The sequence below is a fragment of the Furipterus horrens genome, unplaced genomic scaffold, assembly GCF_987537825.1.
Source record: "Furipterus horrens unplaced genomic scaffold, mFurHor1.1.pri manual_scaffold_2, whole genome shotgun sequence".
NCBI lineage: Eukaryota > Metazoa > Chordata > Mammalia > Chiroptera > Furipteridae > Furipterus > Furipterus horrens.
Window position 1 is genome coordinate 5902095 of NW_028327172.1, and position 17355 is coordinate 5919449.

Here is a 17355-nt window from a genome sequence, read left to right on the forward strand (position 1 = left end):
ATTCTTGCCTTTTTTTCTGTTTCACATTCCCTCTAATGATATTTCCTTTGATTGCAGTGAAGGTGAGGGAGTGGGCGGGGAGGCCTGGCTTCTGGGAGGGACTAGCGTGAGTGGCAAACCCAAGGTCAAACAGGGTCTCTCTTCTGGTCCTTGAGCCTGCCTCTCCTTCCCCTGCCAGGGCCCAGGCAGCAGGCCTGGTTGCTATGGAAGCTGTAAAATCCTGACAAAGCCTTGGCTTCCGTTCCCTAGAGGTCCCGGTCCTCCTTTCCTTGCTGGCCCTCTTCCCATCACTCTTACCTGTCCCCTCCCAGTTTGCTCCTTCTCTTGATCCAGATTGCTTCAATCTGTCACCTCTTGCTCCCTCGCCATTTTCTTTCTGTCCCTGGTGGTCCATCTTTCTCCCCGCTCCATACCTTCCCCTTCTTGTCTCAGCTTGACTCTTACCTTTATTCTCTCCGGCCCTCCCCGCTGGAGCCCTGAGGTAGGCAGAGCAGGGTTTCGACTGTCCCCACGTTGCCCATGTCCTCACCAGCCTTGCTGCCCTGTGGCCTCAGGAAACTGGGCCTTGCCAGCTGCAGTAAGTGTGGTGCCAGGCTCTGGGGCGGCAGCTGGTGCTTTGGCATCCGGAGGCAGTGAGGACCGAGTCTATGGGCAGCCTGCCCGGACGGGGAGAAGCAGGGCTGTTGTGTGCAGGGGAGGGGCATCAGCAGAAAGTGCACCCAGAGAGCCCGGTTCTGCACGTGACGCCTGCTGCTGTGGCCTGGCCCGGCAGGTGCCTTACGAGGGCCACATGTGCCCCCCAGCCCCCGCTTTGTGCCTTGCTCCTGCCAGAGCCGGGGACCTATACTGAGAACCCCCTGCAGTCCAGAAAGGCCTTTTGCCAGCATTCTTGTTCCTGTGAGGTGGGCGGGACGAGCTGTTTGCTGGCGAGGAGAAACGGTCACTGTCAAGAGTCCAGGTTCTCTGCTCTCCCCTGCCTCCCTGTCCCATTCTCTTCCCTCTGTGTGGGCTCTGGCTTGTGGGGCTGGGACTCCAACTTCCCTCCACCGAGTCGTGGACCTCTCACCTGTCACCCACTTACAGAACACTAAATAGCCCTAAGGATCTCTTAGTCATGTTTGCCTCTGCTTAAAAAACGCTTGTGGAAGGAGCCCTGTGCGCACACATGCACATGTGTGTGCCTGAGAGCCAGGCCTGCCATTGCCCTTTTACCCCTAGCCACCCACCCGGCACACGAGGTCTCACACCCATCCTCTGGGGCCCCTCAGCGGCTTTCTGCCTAAGGGCCCCCATTCTCTGCTGTCCTCTGAAGTTGGAATAGGAAGTGGGGTGGGGGTGATAGCTGACATGATTGCCACCGTGTAAGCCCTGCCTGGTGGCCTGCTGCTACCTGATGCACGTCCTTGTCACCTGCATCACCTTCCCACGTGTCCCACCGCTGCCTCCCCCACCCCACTGTTTCCTCATTCTTCTCATCCACTCTCTGCTACACAGCAGGCCTAGTAGTTACATCTCTAATGGTGGGGCCCGAAACTGTCCCTGGGCTGAGAATGGTCATCACCGAGAAGAAGCAGGAGTGGGAGGTGGGCTACACGCAGGGGACCTTGGGAGAAGTCAGGTGGAGCCTCGGGTTCCTCTTCCACATCCCTTCATTAAGGGGAGTGGCTGATGGAAGGCTGGTGGGGGAGGGGACAGCGAGAGCTCTGCTTTGCCTGGCCCTGTGGCAGCTTAATTGTCAGCTGTCAGTGTGAGAACTACTTAGCAGTCTCCTGCTCTGGAAATGGACGCGGGGGAAGTTGACTTCTGACAGCAGAGAAAGCAGGGTCCAGAGAGGGGGGTGGAGAGGCCGGGGAGGGGAGAGAGCCTAAAGCTTGCAGTTGGGGCCGCGGGGGGCCTGTGCCCGGGCTGCTGGAGGGGAAGAGGGAGCTCTGGCGTGCCCTGTCCCACTCGGCTTTCTCCCCTTTCCCCACACCACGGCGTCCAGGCAAGGAGGAGTTTGTGGCCACCTTTAAAGGCAATGAGTTCTTCTGCTACGACCTGTCACACAACCCGATCCAGAGCAGCACGGACGAGATCACGCTGGCTTTCCGCACCCTGCAGCGCAACGGGCTGATGCTGCACACGGGCAAGTCGGCCGACTACGTCAACCTGTCCCTCAAGTCTGGGGCCGTCTGGCTGGTCATCAACCTGGGCTCAGGAGCCTTCGAGGCCCTTGTGGAACCTGTCAATGGCAAGTTCAACGACAACGCCTGGCACGACGTCCGGGTTACCCGAAACCTGCGCCAGGTAGGGGGAGCAGGAAGAAGGCCAGGGCCCAGCTGTGTCTGGGGCAGAATGGGAGTGTCGGTGTGAGGCCTCAGGGCAGGGCATTGAGACCTGGTTCAGGCAGAGCAAGACTTGGGGCTGTGAGGGCCCAGGGGTGTATTAGTGAGCAGGTTTCAAGGACTAGGGGCGGAGCTAGGCTGGGGTCTCCAAGGCTGGGGCTCAGAAATCAGGGGATCTGGCAGAAGGGCATTGGGCAGATGGGAGGAGTGAGATAGAGCCTGGCTGGGTGGGACCTGGGGTGCTTTGGGGTGGGGAGACCCTCCTGGTGGAGCAGCTGTGGGTGTTCCAACACTAGGGCAGAAAAGCACAAATGAAGGCCTGAGGTATGTGTGGGGGCAGAATACGGCCTGCCCCCCAGGTGGGGCCATCCTATGACAGAGGCAGGGATTGGGTCAGAGCAAGGTGGAGGTTCAGCAGGTGCGGGAGGGAGAGCGGGAGGGAGAGGGGCGTGGGCAGCACACTCCTCTTTCCCTTCCAGCCCCTCCAGAGGAGCCCCGGCCCTCCCAGCAGTCCGTGGCTGTCTTTCCATGGCTAGCAGAGCAGCCCTTGCAGGATCTCAGTGGGGACTCTTGGGTCCGCTCCTGCAGGCAGGACAGGGCTTTCCTCTGCAGTGTCCCCTCAGCTCTGTTCCCATATTCACCCCCTGGAGAGGTGCCCATGTTTCTGGGCATCAGCTCTGTCCTCTTAGTAGTTGCCTCTTTGCCTCTCAAAGGCCCAGGGTGGCTATGACAGGGAAGGCCATCTCTCTGGCCAGGCTTCGGCCTAATGGAATAGCTTGTTTCCAGCCTCAAGCAGAGTGCAAGCGAGACCCTTCTTTGAAAGCATGAGAGACCACTGTGCATCCTGTCTCCCATCCTGATTCCTCTCCCTGCTTACTGGGTGCCCAGGCTTTTGCTGGCCCTTCTCTCTTGGGTCCACAGCTTTCTCTTGTGGCCGATGGCAAGGAAGCTTTTCCACCTCCACCTCCAGCACTGGAAGGGCAGCCGGGAGCACACAGCCTCTCTGCCCTGAGGCGCTATCTCTGCTCCTTAAGGCCCTTCTCACTACTTATCGGCCTTGTACTTCCTGGTTCTGGTTGTGTGGGGCCAGCCTTCCATTGTCTCTCCTCTTCACCTTCCTCCTCTTCCTCCTTCTCCTCTACTTCCTCCCCTGAAAGGCTTGTCGGTGGGGGTCGGGATTCCAGCTGACCTCGAACTCTTCTTTCCTGTTCCCCTTCAATGTGGGGTTGAGTGATGATCTCATGGGGCTCCTCCTCTGGTAGCTCCTGGCAGTGAGGACGTTTGCTGTTCCCTTCCAGCCTGCTGCTGCCTCTTGCAGTTGGGACCCTACCCAGGCGCCTATTCTTAGTGTCCCTTGTGTTCTGTAGAATGGCGTGCTTGGTGGGGACATTCCTTCTCGGTGCAGTGCCTCTCTTCATGTCACATTATTCCCTGACTGGGTCAGAGCTTTGTCCTGCGTTGTCACCACTGTCTGCGCAAACCTGAGCGTGTTAGGGCCACTTGTCATACTTTTATGTGCCACACACATTTTACTGCAGGTGTGTGTGTGGGGGGAGGGGTTGCCTTTGGGGCTTCTCGCTTGCTGTCCCTCCCTAGGACCAGCGCTGTCACCTGGTACTGCCTTAGGCAAGGAGATGCTGCAAGCTCAGAGTCCCTGTCTGTGGACCATTTGGCCTATGGATACATTGTGTGCATCCATATGGGGTGCAGAGGGAAAAAAGGCGTGGTCTCCGCCCTCCCAGCCCTTGAGGAGACAGGATGAGTCTGCTAAAAGTGAACTGAGAGGAGGGAGAGGTCTGTGGCTGCAGGAGGTGGGAAGGCCACAGAGGGGACAAGGCCTGGTCCCCGCAGCACTGAGTGTAGACAGGGACCCATGGAAGCCTCTTCCTGGGGCCCACAGAGTCAGGGGTCCAAGCTGCTAACTGACGGAACCGACTTCCCCTGACCCGTTCTGCCGGAGGGGGCAGAGCAGAGTCAGGTCACGCTGACCCGAACACAGGCCTTCGGGGCCAAGGGGGGAATCTGCTTGAAGACTTTGATCAAGAGCCCTTTTTAATAGGGTTTCAGGGGGTATTTCTGACTCGAGCTCAGGACCGTAAAGTGAGGCTTAGCCCTTTCCTGGTGGCTGCGGCCCCGGGGGAGGCGTCCGCAGGGCTGTGCTCTGTGTTCACCGGGTCCTCACCGGGCCCTGCAACTGCCTATTTTTCAGGGCTTCTAAGAGTAAGTTATTGGGTCCTGTTGTCCTCAGAGTAGTGGTTCTTGATTGAGGGTGTGCCCCTCGCTCCCCAGGAGACATTTGGCAATGTCTGGAGACATTTTGGGTTGTCACGGCTCAGGAGAGGGTGCTACGGGTATCTATTGGATGGAGGCCAGGGTGCTGCTAAACACCCCGCAATGCACAGGACAGCCCCACAGGAAAGACTGATGTGTCCCCAAGTTGCGCCCAGGGGTAGAAATGCTGCCCAAACAGGTCTGTACAGGGCCCAAACAGTGTCCTTGGATTGGGGAAAGTCTTTTGTGGTCTGAGAGGGGTGCTGGGTTGGGGGTGGGGTTTAATCCAGTGTCCTTTCTCCCCAGCTTTTGTGGGCAGGAGCAAGGGCAGGGGGTAGTGTAAGAAATGACGTCTGCCTCCCTTACAGGGGAGATGGCAGGGTCTGAGAACACCAGGTTCCACGTTCTTTTCCTCAAGGGATTAGAAAGGCCAGAGTGGGGAGGGCCTGCCCCAGAACGAGCACTGAGGGGGTCTCCCTGCCCCTTGGTTCTGGGACGAGAGGCCAGCTCCAAAGACTGGAAGGAGTCAGAATTTCCCCCTTTTCCCTGAACTAGATCATTATCCCTGAAATCATCAAGGGGCTCTTAGAACTCAGGCGTTAGCAGTGGAGGAGACCTGACTGAGACAGCACCTTGCTCTCTTGCCTTCTTCTGCCTTCGAACTCTGCCTGAGGCCACTGTGACCGGAGGTGTCTCTTGGGGGAACTTTGCAGGAATGATGACCTTTGCGGATTCCCCGAGGTCTATTTTAATACTGGGTCCACTCTCCTCCCACACCCCACCCAGATATGCCTCCCACCACCATGCAAGCCGAGTGCAAATCCATTTCATCATCTGCCAGCATCAAATTTGGAAGACAGGCTGGCTCCCAAAGTGTCACGTGGGCTTCCTCCTGCCCAGCTTCTCAGTGCAGAGATTTTCAGGAGCTCCCCTGGCCCGAAGGAGGCAGTCCCCCTAAAATGGGGTCCTCTGGGCATTTGGGGTTCCCCCACCCCACCTTTTGGGCCAGGCCAGTCTTCTTCTCTGGCAGCTCACACGCCCTGTCACGGGACCTAACTGTGCTTCTCTGCACCCTCCATCAGCGCCGGCTTCCCTAGCTCCCCTCTGTTCCCACAGGTCTCCCGTCGGCGCTACTGTTCCCCTGCTTTCTGCCTGCTGAGGTTCTAGAGCTGAGGTTTGGCTCCCACAGGCTGGGTTCGAATCTCAGCTCTGCCACTAGTTCAAGAGACCTAAGGCGAGTCAGGTAACCTCTCTGCACTTAGCTCGTCATCAGCAAAGTGAGGCTTTGCTGACTGGGATGACGGAGCACAGCACTGAGAGGCCCTCTGCCTTCCTCGTCGGCTGTGGGTCTGTTCTGTCGCCCAGGCACAGCCTAAATGCCACCTCCTCGCAGAGCCTTCCTGGGTCCTCCCGCCTGCAGCCAGTCCTTGTTCTCCACGGTGTTGGAGCGCGGTCATCACATCCCGTCCGTGTGGTCAATCCTGTGTTCATTTCTTATATCTGTTTCTAGGCGGGAAGTTCCTTGAGGGCTTAATACCAGCAACTATTGAGTGTTTTTAGTTGTTTTACTAGTGTTTTTTTTTTTTTTCCTGGTTCAGTTGGGCTCTTTCTTGAAGCCAGTTGGGGAGTTCTGGACACGGGGACCCAGCCAATCTATTATGTACAAGCACTGAGCTACCGCTTGCCCTCTGGAAAAGACTCCTGTTCGCTTGCAAAGCCAGGAGAAAGCCTCTCCTGTCCCCTCCTCTGAGTTTCTGTGGGAACATGTCCCTCTTTTACAGTCCTCCTCAGGTGGCACTGCCACGTCTCTTCTCTCCCAGCCTTTGACTTCGAGGGTCTCATTTCCCTTTTGTATCTCACCAACGTTTCTAACAATCCTGTGGAGTGGGAGGTGGTCCCATGTTCCCAATGAGGAAACTGAGACTCAGCAGGTTAAAGGACTTGCCCAAAGCTGTCCAGTTAGGAAGTGATGGAATCGGAACTCTGACGTTGCAGGCACTCCGATTCTGGTTGTTGTCATTGGTACAAAATGCCACAGCGGCTGTAGTTTGTCTTGTGGTTCTGCCAGTCCTGGATGTCCTCAAATCTTGAAACCGTCTGAATGTTCTGCTTGTCTCTCGGAAAACCAGCCCCTCTTATCCCCGAGTGAAGCAGGTGCCTCTTTTCTTTGTCCTGAGCTTCTGTTGCTCAAGTTCCACAGAGATTGCCTCTGTGCAGGTTTGTGTACATAATCCTCCTCTCGGCTTTCTTGAGGGGCTGGGGCTACACTCAGAGTTCAAGGTGGAGATGGTGTGTAGTTTTGTCCAAAGGCCCTTAAGGGGCCGCGGGGAGTTAGCACTTGGTGTAATGACTGACCTCTCCCCTCCATGACTCAGTGCCCTCCTCCGTCATCAAGTACTGCCACTCTGGTGCTCCTGCACTGTCTCCGTGAGGGGAGAGGACCCTTCACTCCTCAGCTGTTAGCCTGAAGTTCAACTCTCTAGATCCCATCATCTGCAAAGGCATGGGTCACCATGTGACAGGCCACCGGGGTGGGTTTCAGTGGGAGCCCCACTCTAGTATATGGCCATAATTGCCCCCTCTGGCACGATCCCCATGGACTGGGTTCTGGATCCCCAACCTCTAGGTCTAGAGGGACTCCCATCACCCGTTCCAACCTGGATCTCTGGACACGTTAGTGGGAGAGCCAGGCTTTGAACTCCCATCTCTTCCCTCTTAATCTTGTTTCTGAATTTGCTCTTCTATTTCTTAAAATGGAAGTTGTCCATGAATGTTGAAAACTGTTTGCTTTTTTTTTAAATTTTAGTTTCCACAATGAATTCTGATTAAAAAACAGTAGTAGTTGCATTTCCCCTCCAATGTCTTTTTCCTGCCTTGTTTGACTAGTGCAGTGATTACCAGGCAAATCCTATCTTTTTTGGTGCAATTGGTGTAACCGCCCTGAAGCTATTTCTTCCTTGTTCTGACTCACTGGCCTCTTCACGGTAGTCCTACTAACTGATAGCACTGGTACTCGAGTCACCCGTTATCCCCTTGTCCCAGCCACTGCCCCACAGTCTGACTCTCACCCTCCTGCTCTGTGAACTGCTTCTGCATCACTAAGAATTAATATTAGCTATTCAGCACTTCTTCTGGCTGCTAAATATTGAATTCTGTTCTTTTTAATTATACGAGACTCTTATTAATTGTGTTACTGAATTAGCCCTGTGCCCACTGGTTATAATAACTCTCTAACTAATGGCTCTGTCCCTAGAATACCTTTCCTTCCCACAATCACGCTCTCGGGTGTGCACTTTAGTATTAGCCATAGTGTCCCTCCATCTCTGATGCTGTCAGTGAAGCTGCTCAGTCCCTTTGACCTCTCCTCCCCAAAGACCAGGGTAATTTTGAAGGTGGTTGTTGCTGCTGTCTTTAGCCATGAGAAGAGAAAATGAACTTGGGGGTAGAAGAAGCTGGCTTATAGCTTAGGGGAGGAATAAAGGATTTCAGAGGTAGGTAGGCCTCTGTTCCTTTTCATTGTGTGGGGTGGAAGGAGGTGAATTTCTGGTGCTAGCTGTGGGGAGTGGAGGCTCAGGGGTCTATGGTTGGGCATGGAGGGAGGCCAGGCTGCTGGGAAAGCCTTACCAGTTTCAGAGACTTGCAGGGGTGGAGGTGGTGGGTACTTAATTTTGGGAGGGGAGCATAAGAGAATGGGGATGCAGCAGTTGAAGAACCTGGCGAACTTTCTGGGAAACGCAGGCTCTGAAAAGTCAAGTTAGGTAGGGAGTAAGAATCAGCTATGGGTGGAAGGGGGGAAGGAGAGGGGGCAGAGTTTGGGATGATCAGATATGATTTGAGAGTGAACCCTCTGACAGTCCTTGGAGGGCAAGGTTTCCCTTTCTTCATTCTGGTGACAAATCACTCTCTTCCTTTCTCAAGGAAGTGAAACAGGAAGAAAAAAAAGAGGAACTGCCCTTCCCCCCATGACTCGATTTGTTTATCCACCATCCCCAAGAAGAGCAGACACCCATATCCCCTCCTACGCTCTTTGGGAACCCCTTCCCTTTGTCCCCAAATGAAATTGCCTCTCATTCTAGCCACTCCTGTGCTTCTCTATGGGTGTTGGGCCTCCTGGCCTGACAGACAACTGGCCATCACCAAACAGTTAACCCATTAACTCAACATGGTCATTGGTCAGCCAGTTGGCCAGCACCTACTTGCTCTGTAGCCAGTTCTCTGTAAAGCCGTCTGGTTGACCAGTTAGCCAACAAACCCACTTGTCCATTACCCAAGTCAGTAGTCCATCCCTTTGTCATACCCCTTGCTCCCCTTCCTTCCTCCCCTCAATTTCCTAACATTTCAGCCAATAGGATTTACTAATACTGCATAATTGGGTCTGCTTCTTAACCCCCTGCCTTCCCTCTTTCACCCTCTGTTGGAAAACCCCGTTGCCGACTGTATGTGTTACTAACACGCTTATAACCCAGGGGACCACGGGATGGGCAGGGACAGGTGGGGCAAGGTATGAGTGAAAGACTGAACTAACCTTTCTGTCTCATCTGCGGAATGTCGACCATCTTTAAGTCTCTGCTTTCTTGGTCCAGTTCTTTTGTTTTCTTCTCTACTAACCAAGGTCTTTAACTGTTCCCCTTCTCTGCAGCAGGCTCTTCCTCTGGGAGGGGATGGGGGACGGGGAAGCCACAGGAGGGGTGGGGGAGGGATTGGGAGAAGAAGGGATTTAATTTTTGTGTGTGTTTTATTTATCCTTCCCATCACAATTTAATTTTCTTTAAACAAAATACTTTAGCTGAACCTGAGCGGGGAGGGTCTGAACAAACAACCAAATATATACGGATATATATATATTTTCCTCCTTCCTTGAGTTTCACAGTTGGTCATTTTATTTTTCTTTTTTTCCGTTCTGTTCTTCTGTTGTTGTCTTTGTTGTTGGTGTTTTTTTAACCCCACCCACCCCTCCCCCATATCTCCGGTGAAGCACGCAGGGATTGGACACGCTATGGTAAACAAACTGCATTATCTGGTAGATATCACTCTAATTGTCTTACCGTTTGGTTTGCCGTGGGTTTTTTTAACTGTTCGATTCTCCCTCTTTTGTTTCCTTTCCCTGTTTGGTTTTGGTTGTTTTGCTCTTCCTTTTTTGCGTCCTGGACAATCTTTAGATTTTTTGCTTCTCCTTTAGTTTTCCTCTTTCCCTTTTCTTTCTTTTTTCTTTTTTTGGTCCAAACTCAAATCCAAAAGACAAATGGAAATCGAGGAATTTGGCCTGTCCCTGCCCTAACCCCTGACTCCTGAATTCAGATTCCTGGCCAGAGGGACCTGGGGACAGGCCCCACGGTCATCGGCTCTGGTTAGACCAGCCCCGATGCCAGGCTGCTTATTTCTATTGCTTTGTTTTGTTCATTTCCCCCGGTCCCTTGTTTTTTCTCTGGTTTAGTTTTTTTCTTGGTCTCCTGAAAATCCATGGAAAACACCATCCCATGACATGCTCTGCTCTGCTCACTGTCAGCTCCTGGTCAGGCCCCTTGAGTTGAGGGAAGGGGCTGGGGGTGAGACCTCCAGTGGCAGCCAGCTGGGCAGGCTCCCCAGAGCGGGGCATAAATGGCCTTGGGAGGTGCAAAGCAGCCTGGGACCAGACCAGAGAGCTCCTTCAAGTCACCAGTTCGTACCAGTTTGGGGACTGCCCTGTGCTGGCTGCCAGGGAAGAGGTGACACCCCTACCCTCCCTCCTCAACCTTGAGGGTTCCTGGTTCCATCTTCCCGCACATTTTGCATGGCATGAGTGGTCTTTTACCCCCACCAGGGACAGCGTCCAGTTCCCCCCACAGCTCTGGTGCTCTGACTAACACTGTGTTTCACACTGTCTTCCTTCCCCTCCCCCTCTCCTCCCCTCTCTGTCCCCTGCCTGTCCAGCATGGCCTCTGACCACGGTTAGTTTCCTTCCCTGTTGAGGGGGTGAGAGGAGGCCCAGCAGGGGTGGAGTTGGGGTTGTTGTCACCAAGCCTCTCTGTTTGGGTTGGACTCAGTCCCTGTGAGTGTTGGTGTGGGTGTCTGTGTAAATGCAGCTGGTGTGTGTTGGTGTGTGGGTGCAAGTGTGTGTCAATGTTGGTGCGACACTTAGTGGATGTTAGTGGGCGACTGTACTGTGTGTTTGTGAGGCTGCTGGTGACTCTACATGTGTAAATGCTGGCCGGTGTGAGCTGAGGGCTGTGCGATTGTGTGTGTTTTTGAGCCTGGTGGGGGCTCTGTTAGGAGGTGGTTGCGGGGCAGGAGCAGGGAAGGAGCTGAGGCTGGCCCTCTGCTCTTTGCTCCTCGCCTCGCCTCGCCTTGGAGTGCGTGCCGTAGGCCCTGCTGTGCGCCATCCCCTGGGATTCCCTCGTGCCTGCTCGGTCCTGACTCTGCGGCAGCAGGTGGTTAGTCATCGCCTATTAATAATGCAGAGTGATTGAGCACCAGGCTGGGGACCCTGCAGATGGACGTGTCTGCTCCCATGGGGCCCACGCTGCTTGGGGCAGCTGCCTGGCCATCCCAGTCTGCCAGGGCCGTGCGGCTGCCTGGCTGGCGAGGAAGGAAGCATGACAGCTAGGCTCCCAGTCTGAGTGGCTCCCCCATCTCCCCAGGAGGCTCTGCCTCTGAAGCCATGTCCGTTCTGTCCTGTTGCGTTCGCAGGTCTGCGTTTCCCTGAACCCACAGACTCATGGTAACCCTTTCCTCTGCCCAGTCCCCAAGCTAGTGCCCATGACTGTAGCCATCCTAGCTGTCCCCAGTCCAAGATCGTCTCTGGTCACTCCCAGTCATCCCCATGTTGAAGTGGAGTCATTCGGTGGCCCCAGCACCACCCCTCCAGTCTCTTGTCCAGCTGCTGCTTCTAGGATGTAGCTGCTGCCCGTGCCTCAGGCCAGGCCTTCGAGTGTCTACCGAACTTCACTGTGACTTTGGGGACAGAAGAGGGGAGGCAAGATAGGCCCATGAAGTATATATACCCCAAGCACCATTCGAGAATCAGGGCCCTGCCGACCTTTCTAGTCTCAGTTTGGTTAAAAATTGACCCTGTGACCTGGAGCTAAAGCTCAGTTAGCAGGTGGGCTGATGATGTACCTGCACTGCCTATTTCATGGGGCCAATGTGAAGGTCAGGAAGGCTAATGGAAGAGAAAGCATCTGTACTCTGTAAAGGGAATTCTAATTTTATTAAGCTTTATAAAATGCTAACTGATTATCTCAGTGTTTCCAGGGCATGGATGTTTTGTAAAGATGCGATTCCCTTCCCATAGCAAACCCTGGAGAATACGGGGTCGCTGGCCCCACCCACCAGAGATCCTATTACCATGCCTTATGAATTAGTCCTAAAATAACTTCACAAAACCCCAGAGTGCCTCAGGAATTGGGCCTGGGGAGGAGGAGTAGCGATGGGTGACTTGGGGAAGCTGGGTAAGAAGTAAAGAACCCTGTCTGGCTTCCGCCCTGGCTAGGAAAGTTGCTACTAAATTCTCCCTGAAGTCTGTGCTTTCCAGCGTGAGCTTCACTGTTGGTGATCAGAGCTGGTTGCCTCCGGGCGGCCTGAGTAGACTCATAAACCCTTAGAAAAATGTCCCAGGGGATCAGTTCCTTCAGTCCAAGACTGGAGTCGGAGAACAGGGCACCAAAAGACATAGCTTCAACCTATTCTGATTCCCAGGCCTTCCTCAGCTGGGTTCTAGCTGATTCAGTACTTATTTTTTAAATTATTCATTTATTTATTAGAGAGGGTGAAGAGAAGGAGAAAGAAAGGGAGAGAAACAGCAATGTGCAAGGAATACATCGATTGGTTGCCTCCCCCCCCCCCCCCCCAGCTGGGGACCTGGCCCAAAACCCAAATACTCTGACTGGGAATTGAACCTGCAACCTTTTGGTTTACAGGTCAGCACTCAACCCACTGAACCACACCAGCCAGGGCATGATTTAGTACTTACTGTTTTTACTAACTCTTTTCTTGTTACCTGAACACTTCTCCCTGGGAGAGAGGGTGGATACAGACCAAAAAGGCCAAGGTTTGGATTAGATGTGGTCAGACTGATGGAAATTTTCTTCTAAAAGTAATAATGGTTTTTTGCACACACACCTGGGGCTTTGGTTTCTCTAAACAGATCTCACCTTTTGAACATCATTTAAACTGGATGACTGTCTAGATTGCAGGCAGCAGGCAGAGATAATTCCCAGTTAACAGATGGGGAAACTGGGGCCCAGAGAAAGCTTGGGGTCACACAGCCAGTTATGGAAGATTTCAGCAATTTCATTTCAGCTGTCTCATCTGAGGCTCCTGGTCAGCCTGGGAGAAGGCGGAGTGATAGAAGTTGTTATAAACCCCCTTTACAGATGAGAGTCAGAGAGGTAAAATGGGATTGTTCTGGAAAGTGGCTAAAGAACTCAGGATTTCTGACCTGAAGTTTCCATTCCCAAACTTGATCAAATCCAGATGTCAGGATTGACTGTTGGGTTATAACTGCTGGCTCGGTCATCGTCCGGGTGTCTTTCCAACCATTTTCTCTCTTTAGTTTCTCCTCCGCTCCAAACGCATGGCTGAGCGTCAGCATGTGGCAGGGCTGCACGGCCCTCGCAGATGGACTTCCCCGTCTTCCTTCCCTACTCCCACCCCATTCAGTTCTAAGTTAACCAGCTTTGCCTCGTGCAGCCCTTTGAGGATCTGATGACACAGAAATGGCTTCTCTCAGGAAGACAGAATGTCCACTGATGCAGTTTTGCCTACAATGTCAAGGGGCTTCATGATCCCCAAGCCCATCCAGCCCACCCACAAGTTCAAAGCACTTGCCCTCACTCAGTCATGTTTTCCCTCACACAAGCCCCCTTCCAAAGAGGTTGGTGATGCTGTGATCATAGCAGGGAGCCAAGAAAGGTTCTGGGTGACGCCTGAGGGGTATTCACTCTTCTTCCCTTTCTTTCTGGGGCATATTTGTGGCCAAGGCCTGGTTTCACTTCCTACCACCCTGCCTGGGTAGGGAGCCGAGGAGAGCAAACGAGAGGTGAGGTCAGTGGGGAGGGTTGAGAGCCCACCCAGGTGGTAGTCTGCCCCTTCTAGCACTTCTAACCACCTTCCCCACTCCTGGGGAGGGGAGCCAGGGCTGGGCCACTGGATTCTGGGCTGCTGCGTCTTCCGTGCTCCCCACTCTCCTCTCTGGCTGGGCATGGCTCTTCCCTGGGCAGAGCTGTGACTCCTTCCTCCTGGCCTACTCAGTCCCCACTCAGGCCTGGCCTGCCTGTGTTGAGTGGATGGGCTGAGTGGACTGGTAGTGGTGGGGCGCAGAATCTCTGCTATGTTTTGAGGCCCTAACTGTGGTCCTGATGGTGGGCTGATCGGAAATGAGCCCATTGAGACTTCCCCCACTGCCTTCACTGGGATGTGCTGGTGTATGAGCAGGTGTGTCTGGGTCCTTGATCAGTGGTGAATGGGCCATGGGAATGAGCGCATGGGTCACCCTCTGGTGGGGATGGTCTGAGTCTAAGGTCCCTTCCCTTTCTTTCTCAACCCATAGGTATCTGTCCCAGTGAGGGCTCCTCTCTCCTCCTCCTCTGGAAGGAAGCTTCTCCTTCCTGCATCCCCACAGCTCTTCTGCCTCCATCTCTACTCTTCCTCATCTCCCTGGCCCACGGGCCTTCTCCCTGGTGGCTGCGCTCTCGCCTCTCCTGCTGCCTGCCCCCTCTGGCCCTCTAACCCGCACGTGCCCTTGATGCAGTGGCTGTTCTGTGTTGCATGGCCCCCGGCCCTCCTCCCCCGCTGACCCTACCCCTTCCCGAATCTGCGCGGGAGGGTTGGGGGGCAGGGGCATTATGAACCCCCAGGGTGGAGGGGGACAGGGGAATTATTTCCCTGTTTTCTGCTTTTACTAACGAATCTGCCATTTTTGTGTCTGGACTTTGATTTGTCTGAGGGAACAGTTGGGTTTACTAATCTGTCATCTCCCTCCTTGCCTTCCCCAGAGACCTTCCTCCATTCCCCTGCCCTTGGCTTCCTTTCTACCCAGTGCCCGTTCCCCACTTTCTCTACTTCCCCCACCCCCAGGCTGACACCCCTATCTCCGTGCATCTCCTGATGCTGCCCACCTCCTGCTACCCTCTCCTCCGTCCCCTGGGCCAGGACTGCTCTAAAAAAGTAGTTGTGAATTTGGGAGACAGATAGGAATGTGATTAAGGCAACCCTATTATGCTAGGGGGCACCATGTGGCAGTGATTTGCATAAAGCTGTAAGGGCAAGGTCAGATCTGTACCTAGTCTGGAGGGGAGTTGAGAAGGGCACCCCTCCTCCTCCAGTCAGGTCCTTCTAGCTCTGAGAGACAAAGGCAGGTGAACTGGCCAAATGGAGAAGCCATCGGGTGAAGAAGATGACAGTAGCTGGTGTCCTGGCTGCTGGGGCTGGGGAGGGAGGGCAGTTGAGTGGCTTAGGTGGACTGGAAGGCTGAGTGTACAGGTGGAGGCAGAGATTCCTGGTTGGAGCAGTCTCGGAGGACCGAGGCTCTGTCCGCCAAAGGCTCCCGAGGCGCAGGATTTATAGTGAGATCCAGATGTGGCCCTGAGTCATGAGGTGACTTGATGTTTGCCTTTGATGACTATGATGTGTACCTGGACCATCCTGGGATTAGTAGGATTACAGGGACATGTCAGGCCAGGTGCCAATCTTTCAGGAGCTGATTCTCTCTTTGGGGTGACCAGATACAGCTCCAGGAACTAATTAGTGGCCTAATTCAGGAGTGGAGGTGGAGACCAAGATGGAATGGAATTTGTCCCAGGAAGACCCCTTTACCCTGTCACCCCTTCCTGTCTTATCCTCGCCCCTTCAGCCCAGTCCCCGTATCCCTGTTCTCCAGCCCCTTCTGCCCAGTCTAATCTCGTCTGCATGTTTTTGTGACTAATACTTTGATCCTCCCCTTTTCCACCCAGATCCCCACTTCCCAGCCTCAGGTAGGATGGAGGGAAGAAGAAATAATCAGGACTAGCCCTCTCCTCAAAACAAGGCTCAAAAGCTTTCAAACTGCCCCTTCCACAAGGATACCCCCTTACCTCCTGTCCTTGGACCTAGTTCCCCCAGCACAAGGTTTGATGGTTCCCTGGAGGGGGCCCCTTCCGCCCCTCTCCCCAGCTCGCCTCAAGGGGGACTCAGGGGTCCTGTGGGGAAGGTTCCTCTTGCTCCCATTCTGTTCATGTCCCTTAAGAGTTCCTAGCAGCCACCCCTGCCCCCATGACAGTGAGACTCTGGAGACCAGTTGCTGGAAGATGGCTCATGGAGTGTGCAGAGGGATTGCAATGGGGGCGGAGGGGGGGACACCACAGGCGGTGGCTGGAAGACCCCAGTCTCCAGACTTTTCCTGAAAAGGGGGTGCTAAGGCACTCAAAGGGAGTAAGATGTGGGGTGAACTGTGACCTATGGAAGCTCATATTTGCTTCCTGATGGTGCCTGCAGGACCCTGCCCGCTTTTCCCAGCTGACCCATCCTAAACTACAGCCTTCCTCGAGGGGGGTTCAGGGTCCCACATATCTTAACACTTGCCACAACCTTGCTGGGTGTCTGGAGCCCTTGTGGGCTCCTGTGGACATTTCAGGGGCCAGGTGGGCATTTGCCTGGGGACCGGGTAGTCCGAGAGGTCCCTGCACTTGTCCCTCCCCGCCAAGGTCACTCTGCCTCCCCCAGGCCACTACTTCTCACCTTCTTGGAACACCAGGTACCCCCCATCCTTACCCACCTTGCTTTTTTCCTGACTTCCACACAGGGTCAAGGTTTCATGAGGTGAGCCTTGTTCCTCTCTGTTCCCTAACTTGGCCCTGACTCCCCAGAGTACGATGGTGGCATCTGGAGAGAGGGCAGAGAGGAAGGAAGGCTGATGACCAGGTAAAGTGCTGCTCTCTCCTCGGGAGACAAGAGAGTGACCTGAGTACAGAGGGACCTGGGAGTAAAGAGACAGCGTCAGGAAAGGGGCTCAGTGGTGGGAGTCAGCCCTGAAGGATGTTCTGCGTCCCCCAGGAAGTTCTAAGACTCCCCAGGAATATGAGTTCTTGCTCCTCATGCCCTTGCCCTCTGCCACCTCCCTACTGGGATAAGACTAAAAGGACTCCTCAGTGCCCTGCGTGGGGAGCTGAAGGTGAGTGGAAGCCACCAAGATCCAAGAATTGGTGTCTGTCTTGTTCATGAAAGATGCTCTGAGATCACATGCAGGCCCAGAGAGCATCCTCAAGAGGAGGGCAGTGAGGGTGCCATTTGCATTCCCCCATACTGGAGCCCTGATCTGGGGCTCCCACTTCCAGCCGTAGCCACTTCCAGGAACTGGTTCTTGGTGAGCACTGTTTTCAGTACCCTCAGGCCTCTGCCTGCTGAGCTGGAGGCCGTGGGGCAGGCCTTCGCCCACCCTGAAACCATCAAATCTTGTGCTGTCTCCTTTTCCCCGTTCCCTCTCTCCCCCCACACTGTTCCTCCTCTGAGACAAGCAGACATAAAAATGTGGGGTCCCCCTCCCCCACTGCCCCTGGCCCCTCCCTCACCCAGCCCTGGACTCTTCCCAGGGAGTTGATGTCGGTTGTCTCCTTGTCTCTCTCCCTCCCTCCCTGGGCTGGGCAGGTGACCATCTCGGTGGACGGGATCCTGACCACCACGGGCTACACACAGGAGGACTACACCATGCTGGGCTCTGATGACTTCTTCTACATCGGGGGCAGCCCCAACACCGCCGACCTGCCGGGCTCTCCCGTCAGCAACAACTTTATGGGCTGCCTCAAGGACG

The 17355-nt window shown here is 54.5% G+C and overlaps 1 protein-coding gene across 3 annotated transcripts in view; it reads left to right on the plus strand.

Moving 5' to 3' along the window:
* Nucleotides 1-17355, plus strand: part of NRXN2 (neurexin 2) — a 94989-nt gene that overhangs the window by 21305 nt on the left and 56329 nt on the right. For 2 of the 3 annotated variants that reach the window (XM_090259170.1, XM_090259178.1), the window contains exons 5-7: nucleotides 1985-2286; nucleotides 9571-9615; nucleotides 17193-17354. In XM_090259170.1, the coding sequence (XP_090115296.1) occupies nucleotides 1985-2286; nucleotides 9571-9615; nucleotides 17193-17354 (509 nt within the window). The remainder of the gene's footprint in view (nucleotides 1-1984; nucleotides 2287-9570; nucleotides 9616-17192; nucleotide 17355) is intronic. The other variant, XM_090259187.1, reaches the window with a different exon arrangement.